This window comes from Manduca sexta, unplaced genomic scaffold (genome assembly GCF_014839805.1).
Source record: "Manduca sexta isolate Smith_Timp_Sample1 unplaced genomic scaffold, JHU_Msex_v1.0 HiC_scaffold_3631, whole genome shotgun sequence".
In the NCBI taxonomy this organism is placed as follows: Eukaryota; Metazoa; Arthropoda; class Insecta; order Lepidoptera; family Sphingidae; genus Manduca; species Manduca sexta.
Window position 1 is genome coordinate 2,055 of NW_023594721.1, and position 10,499 is coordinate 12,553.

The 10,499-nt window shown below is 61.5% G+C and overlaps 1 protein-coding gene across 1 annotated transcript; it reads left to right on the top strand.

Annotated features, from left to right (window-relative positions):
- Positions 1-9,436: 9,436 nt before the first annotated feature.
- On the top strand, positions 9,437-10,154 carry LOC119193128 (serine/arginine repetitive matrix protein 1-like). The gene is made up of 2 exons (XM_037446782.1): positions 9,437-9,560; positions 9,604-10,154. The coding sequence occupies exons 1-2, from the start codon at positions 9,437-9,439 to the stop codon at positions 10,152-10,154; spliced, it is 675 nt and encodes a 224-aa protein (XP_037302679.1).
- The last annotated feature ends 345 nt before the right edge of the window (positions 10,155-10,499 follow it).

Here is a 10,499-nt window from a genome sequence, read left to right on the forward strand (position 1 = left end):
TGGACAGGCGCCACGGCGCGGCAACTTTCTAGATGACACAGGTGCTCACCGGGCATGGGTGCTTCGGGGAGTACCTGTGTCAATCAAAAAGGACGGAGATAAGCGCCGTGTGTCACCATTGTGACAACTGCCCGCGGGATACGGCCCAACATACGTTGGAGTCTTGCCCAGCCTGGGACGATGAGCGCAGCGCTCGTGTCAGTCGTCGGAGAGACCTCTCGCTGCCGGCTGTGGTCGCGTCCATGGTCGACAGTCGGGAGGCCTGGCGTGCGGTGGCCCACTTCTGTGGTGGTTCTCGCAGGAGAGTGCCGAGAGGGATCGGGAACGGGCCGATCCCTCCCGCCGTCAGAGGAGACGTAGGAGGCGCCGGGTGGACGACTGACCGGCGTCTCCCGCCCTGTGGAATGGGGGCGTTTGGAGAATACCACCACGGTAAACCCCTGCCTGTCGTTAGAGGCGACTAATAGGGGCCTCGTTGGGGGGCGTCGGCGTGCAGCAGGGGGGTGTCCGTCCTAGTGCGCGCGCTCTTTTCAGTGCGTGTAGTGCGTTCATCGCACACTTTCGGTTGACCCCCGGGATGGGCGGCAGTGTGGTGTTGACCTCACGCTGCCGCTGACGCTGAGAGCGTCCTTCGGTGCGCGGGGGCTTAGGAGCCCCCATTTAGGAGACGGGCCGCAAGGCGGCACCGCGCAGGGAGCGACCGCGGACGAAACTCGGACCTGGTGTCACGAGGTAGCACGCAGTCGTCCCTATGCGCCGAAGAGGGTCAACGCGGAGTTTTAGTTGGTAGGTCGTTGCGTAGGGACTAGTTTGTTGGGGTTGGGGACTCGGCCGACCGCCGCCCGTGGGTTCCGGGCCGCTCAATTGTCGGGTCGTGAGGCAACGGCTACCCCAACATAACCGCTCAGTCGCCCCCCGCGAAGACTGGGCGGTAGTAGTACTTTCTCCGCGAAACCAACGGGTTAGGTTAGGTTAGGTTAGGTTAGGTTAGGTTAGGTTAGGTTAGGTTAGGTTAGGTTAGGTTAGGTTAGGTTAGGTTAGGTTAGGTTAGGTTAGGTTAGGTTAGGTTAGGTTGGGTTGGGTTAGGTTGGGTTGGGTTGGGTTAGGTTAGGTTAGGTTAGGTTAGGTTAGGTTAGGTTAGGTTGGGTTAGGTTAGGTTAGGTTAGGTTAGGTTAGGTTAGGTTAGGTTGGGGTGCTGGGTCGGGAAACCTCCTCGTGGTGCACCCTGGGCAGCGGCGCGTCGATCAGACCGATCAGGCTGATCTGCGCGCCGGCAACCTCTGACAACGAGTTGTTGACGGTCGTCGCCTCTTGCGGCGGCCGCCGTCTATTACGCCGTCGGACAGTGTCGTCGTCGACTAGTCTCTCCGTCACTTGTGGCGTTGGCGAGTAGGCCCGCTGACGATATTTTCCGCCGTCGACTAGGACAACGTCGTGGGGCCCATCTCGGGCAGCTCCCGGTTCTGTCCCGGGGGGTGTCGGCGGGCTCGGTGTGCGCTCACCCGCCCCGAGCAGGCAGTGGGGGATTTTCCCTTTCATTGCCACCGTCATAGATCGTAACCCGGTATGGAGGTCTGTGGATATGTCTCGCGCTCCTGCCGGACCGAGGGTCTTGGCTTAACCGCCCGGACCGCGAGGAAAACCTCTATAAAAATCACCCCGAATCTCAAGCGGCGGCGCACCCGCGAGGATGCATGGCCGATGGGTAGTTCGGTCTCGAGTGCGACCCCCGCCAGAGTACCGGCCGACACTCTGCGCGGGTTACGCTAGGCTTACCCAGGTACAGGGGGCACTGCCTGGGCGGACCAACCTTTCCCCCATACTCGTGGGAACAATCATGGAAACTTTATCACAAAACACAAACTTAAATCCTATTATCCTATTGACGAAGTTGCCTTCTCCGGTTCCGGAATCCGGGTCTGGGGAGGCGGAGTTCGGGGGGCGAAAGCCCGCTGATGGAGAAGTAGAGAGGGAGAAAACGGGCGTGAAGCCTATGGAGGTGGCAGCTGAATTTGTACGGCCTCCGAGCTTAGACTCGGACTCAAGTGGGAGCGGCTCCACCGTACGGAGCAAGAAACTTTGGAGGAGGAACTCGCGCTCAAGGCATAGTTTGTCGCAATTCACCAGCGACACCGACGAACCAGCGCCAAAGTCACAAACAACTGACAGCAGAGGGAGAGGACGCCCGCCCTCAGTCGGCAAATATGTCGGCTTGAGGAAAGCTCAGCTCGAACGGGATAAGCTCCAACGCGAAGAGGCGAAGAAGAAGGCCGACAAGGAATTGGAGGACCGGCTCCATTTTGTCAAGTCGCCGATCCTTCCTAAGGCATCAGAGACCGAAGATGAGGACCGACCCGTGCTGAGGGAAGACCTAAGGCAGTGTGTCCAGGTAGTACGCACAACAGTGAGGAAATCTGGCAACCTCAAAGGCACTTCCCAGAAGGCACTAAACTGGGTCACAAACAAAATCGCCAAGTACGTAGACCAACCGGAGTCCGCTGCAATCGCTCGCCTCGAGGGCGAGGCCAAGAAGTGGCAGGAGAATTGTGCCCGGCTCGAGGCAAACATGAAAACCATCCAGGAGGAGAACACAGCTCTTAAACGACGCCTCGAAGAGCTGGAAGCGGCCGCCAAAGGCCGTCCACAGAGAGATGCTGGCGATGGTCGAAGCGAGGGTCCAAGCCCGAATGGAATCGATCCTCATGGGCCCGGCGCAACGACCTCGCTGGCACACGAGAGAAGAGCCACTCCCGGGAGATGTCCAACTCCCGGTGAGCGATGGCTATGTTGGCGGAACCCACGCCAAACCGAGGAAGGAGAAAGGAAAAGGAAGGGGGAAAAAGACGGCCCAGCCCGCTCCGGCCCCCGCTCCTGCCCCCACTATCCCTACTCCCATCGCTGGGCCTTCCAGTGCTCCGCCGCAAGCCGTAGCGGGCCCTTCTACTAACGGCGGCGTCGACACCCGCGATGGCGCCAGCAACTGCGAGAAGTCGAGAAGAGCGCCGCGCCTGCAAAGAAGCCGGCACCAGGCTCCAAGCCGAAGAAGGGGGCGGAAGAAAAAGAGCCGGCAGATTCAACCTGCGCCGGAGCCCCGTCCGCTACCGCCGGCCCTGACTCAATGGAACGCCATGGGTCGAGGTGGCCAGAAGGAAAGAAGAAGGGGAAGACGACAGCAGCGCCAACAACAACCAGCGTGCAGCCGCCAAAACCTTCGCGCCGGAAGGAACCCAAACTGCGACCGCCACGATCTGCGGCCGTGGTAATCTCGTTGACGCCGGCAGCAGTGGCGAAGGGTCTGACGTACAAGGAGCGTCCTCACGGATGCACAGAATCGCGTGGACCTCACCGGATTGGATATCTCGAGGCTAAAGCCGAAGTTCACGGCCACGGGCGCCCCATGTATGAGGTGCCCGGGGCCAACTCGGAAGAGAGGGCCGACTCCTTCGCCGCAAGGCTGAGGGAGTGCTTCGGTGGGTCGGAGGATATTAAGATCTCCCGGCCCACGAAACTGCAGAACTGCGGCTGACGGAGTTGGACTACACGGCCACTCCGGAGTCGGTCGCAGCGGCCCTCTCAAGAACCGGTGGTGTCCCGCGGACGCAATCAAGGTGGGGCAAATTCGCCCTGATCGCTCCGGCGTTGGGACCGCCGGGGTTCGTTTGCCCATAAAGGCGGCCCAACAAGTGAAGGGGGCGGGCCGAATATTAATCGGTTGGACCGCGGCTCGAGTGACCGTCCTCGAGTCGCGGCCCCCTGCGGTGCTTCCGGTGCCTGGAGAGCGGGCACGTTAGGGAGCGCTGCGACTGCGCAGTGGACCGCAGCGAGTTGTGCTATCGCTGCGGTCAAGCGGGCCATAAAACCCGTGAGTGCAAGGCCCCGGCGAACTGCGCAGTCTGCGCTGCCGCCGGCAGGCCGCCAGGCACCGGCTCGGGGAAGGCTTGTTCTGCCCCTCCCGACGCAACCGGCGCCGCCCCCAAGGGAAGGAATACCGCCGCGGCTGAGGTTCTGTCCCAGCCGCAGGCGGCAGACCCTACAACCAGTGGCCGAGATGGACGTGGAGGAGATCGCCCATCAGTAATGGACCTAGTTTTCCTCCAGGCGAACATCAACCACTGCGCCCGCGCCCAGGACCTGTTGTCCCAAAGCCTGGCGCAGTGGTCGGTGCAAGTGGCCGTGGTCGCCGAACCGTATTTTGTCCCTCCCGCGATAACTGGGTTGGGGTCATCGACGGGTCGGTGGCCATCATCACCCAGGGTGCCGCTGGCTCCCCGCCCTTCGCAAAAGTCGAGAAGGGCCAGGGATGCGTCGCGGCTCTGTTGGGGGACTTGTGGATTGTAGGAGTTTATTTCTCCCCCAACAGACCTCTGGCCGAGTTCGAATCTTTTCTCGTTCGGCTGGGGGCCCTGGTTGAGCAGGGCCAACCTCACCCGGCGATCGTCGCCGGCGACTTCAACGCGAAGTCCGCGGTCTGGGGTTCGCCGGCGACCGACGCTCGCGGTGAGGTCCTGGAGGAATGGGCGATTTCCGTCGGCCTGGTCGTCCTGAACAGGGGTCGGTGGACACGTGCGTGCGGCACAACGGCGGGTCTATTGTGGATCTGTCGTTTTGGGAGCCCCGCCGTCGCACGTCGTGTCAGGGCTGGAGAGTCCTCGTGGGCGTGGAGACGCTGTCGGACCACCGTTATATAAGGTTCGATGTCTCCGCGCCCCGAGTATCCGGCCCAATAGTACTGGTGGACCGAGTGCCCCTCGACAGGACGGCCCGCGGTGGGCGTTAAGAGCGCCTCGACAAGGAGGCCCTAGAGTTGGCCGCTCTGGCAGTCTCGTGGCTCCCCGAGCCGGAGGGTCCGGTTCGGGTAGAGCAGGAGAGCGGAGTGGTTCCGGGTGGCAATGTCGGATGTCTGCGACGCCGCCATGCCCCGGGCGCTCCGTCGCCCTCCGCGGCAGGAGGAGTGTACTGGTGGTCGGCGGAGTTAGCGCAGTTGCGCGCGTCTTGCGTGGCTGCGCGCCGCCGATGCGCCAGGCATCGCCGCCGCCGAATCCGAGGAAGAAACCACGAAAGACCAGGAGCGGCAGCTCTACGGCCTCTATAAAAGAGGCGAAGAGAGCGCTGCGGGTGGCCATTCACAGGGCCAAGGTCGCGGCACGTAGGGAGTTTTGGAGACTCTCGACGCGGACCCGTGGGGGCGCCCATACAAACTAGTTATGAACAAGCTTCGTACGGCGGCGCCTCCACTGTCGGAGAGTCTCAGGCCAGATTTATTGGCCAACGTTGTCGCGGCCTTGTTCCCGGCCCCCGAGGAGACCACTCCTCCACCGATGGCGCCACCGGAGGTGGCGTCATCGGCGTCGGCACTTTCGGCAAGGGCTATTCGTGAGGTGTCGCGCGCGGAAATGCGGGCGGCAGTGTTCGACTGCGGGGCAAAAACACCGCCCGGGTCTCGACGGCATCCCGGGAAAGCCTGGGTGTTAGCCCTCGAGTACCTGGGGCCGCGGCTCCGCAGTCTATTCTCCGCCTGTATGGTGCGGGGCGTCTTCCGGCGCGTTGGAAAGTCGGGAAGCTCGTCCTGCTTAAGAAAAGAGGGGAGACCCGCAGAGTCGCCGTCGGCCTACCGGCCCATCGTGCTGCTCGACGAGGTCGCCAAACTTTTGAGCGTATTATACACGCGCGCCTCGTCGAGCATCTCGAGAGGGTCGGTCAAATTGGCCGACAAACAGTTTGGCTTTAGGGTGGACGCTCAACTGTCCACGCGATTCTGCGGGTCAAGTCGCAGGCGGAGGCAGCAGTGGCCAGGGGAAGGTCGTCATCGCGGTTTCACTCGACATCTCCAACGCTTTCAATTCGCTCCCTGGCCATGCATCAACGAAGCACTGCGGTACCACGTGGTGCCGCCCTATCTCAGGCGTCTGGTGCACGCGTACCTTTCTGACAGGTACGTGGTGTATCCGGGCGCCGACGGGTAACACCGAAGAGCGATGTCGTGCGGTGTTCCACAGGGGTCGGTTCTAGGCCCCTCTTGTGGAACATCGGGTACGACTGGGTGCTCCGTGGTGCCAATCTCTGGGGCGTCGACGTGACGTGTTATGCGGATGACACGTTGGTCACGGCGACGTCTAAGACCTCCAGGAGCGCCGCGATCCTGGCGGCGGTGGGCACCGGTCATGTAGTGAGCCGCATTCGGCGTTTAGGTTTAAAGGTGGCCCTCGAGAAGACCGAGGCCATCTGCTTTCACGGGCCTCGGAGGGGCCACCGGCCGATACCCACATCGTGAGTGGAGGGGGTGCGGATTCCCATCGGCAATACCATGAAGTACTTAGGTTTGATTTTTGGATGGCCGGTGGGGTTCAGCGCCCATTTTAAAAACGCAAGGACAAAAGTTGACCAGGGCGGCGGGCGCTCTTTCCAGCCTGCTGCCCAACCTGGAAGGTCCAAATATCCCTTGTCGAAGGTTATACCACGGGGTCGTGCGGTCCATAGCACTATACGGCAGCCCGGTCTGGGCTGACGCCCTAGAAACGTTCTGCCGCTCTCCTGCGGGGCCACAGCGGGTCATTGCGCAGCGGGCCATACGGGCGTATCGCACGGTCTCGTTCGAGGCGGCTAGTCTTTTGGCCGGATTCCTGCCCTGGGATCTGGACGCCAAGGCTCTCTCCGATACATTCCATTGGAGGGAGGAGGCGTTCAGGAATGGGCAGCGTCCGGCGCCCTGAAGGAGTGGAGGCCAAAAGGGCCTCCTTACGGCAACCGCCGTGGAGGAGTGGCGTCTCAGGCTGGAGGCCCCGTCAGCGGGGCTTCGGGCCGTCGCGGCAGTGCGTCCTGTCTTTGCACAGTGGCTGGACAGGCGCCACGGCGCGGCAACTTTAGATGACACAGGTGCTCACCGGGCATGGGTGCTTCGGGGAGTACCTGTGTCAGGCTGAGACGGAGATAAGCGCCGTGTGTCACCATTGTGACAACTGCCCGCGGGATACGGCCCAACATACGTTGGAGTCTTGCCCAGCCTGGGACGATGAGCGCAGCGCTCTCGTGTCAGTCGTCGGAGAGACCTCTCGCTGCCGGCTGTGGTCGCGTCCATGGTCGACAGTCGGGAGGCCTGGCGTGCGGTGGCCCACTTCTGTGAGGTGGTTCTCTCGCAGAAGGAGAGTGCCGAGAGGGATCGGGAACGGGCCGATCCCTCCCGCCGTCAGAGAGACGTAGGAGGCGCCGGGTGGACGACTGACCGGCGTCTCCCGCCCTGTGGAATGGGGGCGTTTGGAGAATACCACCACGGTAAACCCCTGCCTGTCGTAGAGGCGACTAATAGGGGCCACGAAGGGGTCGTCGGCGGGCAGCAGGGGCTGTCCGTCTAGTGCGCGCGCACTTTTCAGTGCGTGTAGTGCGTTCATCGCACACTTTCGGTTGACCCCGGGATGGGCGGCAGTGTGGTGTTGACCTCACGCTGCCGCCGACGCTGAAGCGTCCTTCGGTGCGCGGGGGCTCAGGAGCCCCCATTTAGGAGACGGGCCGCAAGGCGGCACCGCGCAGGGGCGGCCGCGGACGAAACTCGGACCTGATGTCACGAGGTAGCACGCAGTCGTCCCTATGCGCCGAAGAGGGTCAACGCGGAGTTTTAGTTGGTAGGTCGTTGCGTGGGGACGGGTGTGGTAGGGTTAGGGACTCGGCCCGACCGCCGCCCGTGGGTTCCGGGCCGCTCAATTGTCGGGTCGTAAGGCAACGGCTACCCCAACATAACCGCTCAGTCGCCCCCCGCGAAGGCTGGGCGGTAGTAATAAGGTACTTTCTCCGCGAAACCAAAAAAAAAAAAAAAAGGTTAGGTGAGGTTAGGTTAGGTTAGGTTAGGTTAGGTTAGGTTAGGTTAGGTTAGGTTAGGTTAGGTTAGGTTAGGTTAGGTTAGGTTAGGTTAGGTTAGGTTAGGGGTTAGGTTAGGTTGGGTTAGGTTAGGTTAGGTTAGGTTAGGTTGGGTTAGGTTAGGTTAGGTTAGGTTAGGTTAGGTTAGGTTAGGTTAGGTTAGGTTGGGTTGGGTTGGGTTAGGTTAGGTTAGGTTAGGTTAGGTTAGGTTAGGTTAGGTTGGGTTAGGTTGGGTTGGGGTGGTAGGTTAGGCAAGGTCTCGTGGTGCACCCTGGGCAGCTTGGCGTCGTCAGGCCAGTCAGGCTGATCTGCGCGCCGGCGAATCTGACAACGAGTTGTTGACGGTCGTCGCCTCTTGCGGCGGCCGCCGTCTAATTACGCCGTCGGGTAGTGTCGTCGTCGACTAGTTTTTCACCGTCACTTGTGGCGTTGGCGAGTAGAGCCCGCTGACGATATTTCCGCCGTCGACTAGGCCAACGTCGTGGGGCCATTTCGGGCAGCTCCGGTTCCGTCCCGGGGGTGTCGGCGAGGCTCGGTGTGCGCTCACCCCGCCCCGAGCAGGCAAGTGGGGGGATTTTCCCTCTCATTGCCACCGTCATAGATCGTAACCCGGTATGGAGGTCTGTGGATATGTCTCGCGCTCCTGCCGGACCGGGGGTCTTGGCTTAACCGCCCGGACCGCGAGGAAGAAAACCTCTATAAAAATCACCCCGAATCTCAAGCGGCGGCGCGCCTTGAGGATGCATGGCCGATGGGTAGTTCGGTCTCGAGTGCGACCCCGCCAGAGTACCGGCCGACACTCTGTGCGGGTTACGCTAAGCTTACCCAGGTACAGGGGCTCTGCCTGGGCGGACCACCCTTTCCCCATACTCGTGGGAACAATTATGGAAACTTTAAATAAAACAAAACCCCAATAATTTTACTGACGAAGTTGCCTTCTCCGGTTTCGTCCGGAGAGGCGGTCGTCGAGGTACAAGCCCAACGACGATGATGTACCGAAGGAGATAACGGGCGCGATGCCCATGGAGGTGGCAGCCGAATTCGCGCGGCCTTTGAGCCTGGACACGGACTCGAGCGAGGTGGCTCTACCGTGAGGAGCAAAGCTCTGGAGAAGGAAGTCGCAAACAAGAAGCAGCTTTTCGCAGCTCAGTTTGACCAGCGACACCGATGAACCGGCGCCGAAGACGCAGGCGATCGACGGCAGAATGAGAGGAGACGCCCGCGCCTCAGTGGGCAGTACGTCGGCCTCAAAAGCCCAGTTGGAGCGTGACAGGCTACAACGAAGCGGCGCGGAAAGACGCAGAGAAGGAGCTGGAGGACCAGCTGCAATTTATCAAGTCGCCGGTCCCCCAGAATATCAGACACCGAAGAGGACCGTCCAGTACTGAAGGAAGACCTCCGTAAGTGCACCCAGGTTGTTCTGTGTCGTGAGGAAGTCAGGCAACCTAAAAGGCACTTCCCAGAAAGCGCTTAACTGGGTCACGGACAAGATCGTGAAGTACGTGGAACAGCCTGAGTCCGCTGTCATTGCGCGCCTCGAGGAGGAAATAAAGTGTAGCAGGAACACAGTGCCCGTCTTGAAGCCAACATGAAGGCCATGAAGGAGGAGAATGCCACCCTAAAACGACGCCTCGAAGACCTGGAGGCGTCCGCAAATAAGTCATCGACGGAGGAGATGCTGGCGATGGTGGGGAAGCGAGGGTCCAAGCCAGGCTGGAGTCGGCCCTGATGGGGCCAGCCCAAGGCCCACCCTAGCCCACGAAGAAGAACCGCCACCGGGGACACACAACTCCCGTGACGAGCGGATACGTAGGAGGGGCGCCGAACCCAAAACCGGCCAAAGGCAAGGGAAAAGGAAGAAGGGAGCAGCCCAGCCCGCTCCCGCTCCCGCCCCCCCCTCCCTGCTCCAGTCGCTGGGCCCTCCAGTGCGCCGCCACAACCCGTCGCGGGTCCCTCCACGGCCCCGGCGACTACGACGGGCATCGACGGCAAGACCCAGGACCGAGGAGAGAGACGCCGAAACAAAAGCCCCAAAAGGGCAAGAAGAACGGACCTCCAGCCCAGCCCGCTCCAGAGCCCGCGTGCTGCCGCCAGCCCCGGCTAACGTGGACACGCCGTGGGTCGAGGTGGTCAGAAGAAGAAGCCGGCAGCAGCGCCAACAAACAACGCAGCCACCGCCGAAACCGACGCGCCGGAAGGAGCCAAAACTGCGGCCGCCACGTTCTGCGGCCGTAGTCATCTCTCACACCAGCAGCAATTGCGAAGGGCCTGAACACAAGAGCGTCCTGACGGGACGCCCAAAATAGGTAGGACCTCACCGGCCTTGAAATAAGCAAGATGAGGGGCCAAAGTTTTGCGGCCACGGGCGCCCCAATGTACGAGGTGCCGGGGCGGGTGTTCTGAGAGGGGCCGACTCCACGCCGCAAGGCTGAGGTGTTTCGCGAAGGTCGGAAGATATCAAAATCTCCCGGCCCACGAAGCCGATGGAACTGCGGCTAAGTGAGCTGGACTATACAGCCACCCCCAGGAATCAATCGCAGCGGCCCTCTCAAGGCCGGTGAGGTGCCGTAGAGGCGATAAAGTTGAGCAAAGTCGCCCTGATCGATCCGGTGTAGGGACAGCCTGGGTCAGGATGCCTATAGGCGGCGCAA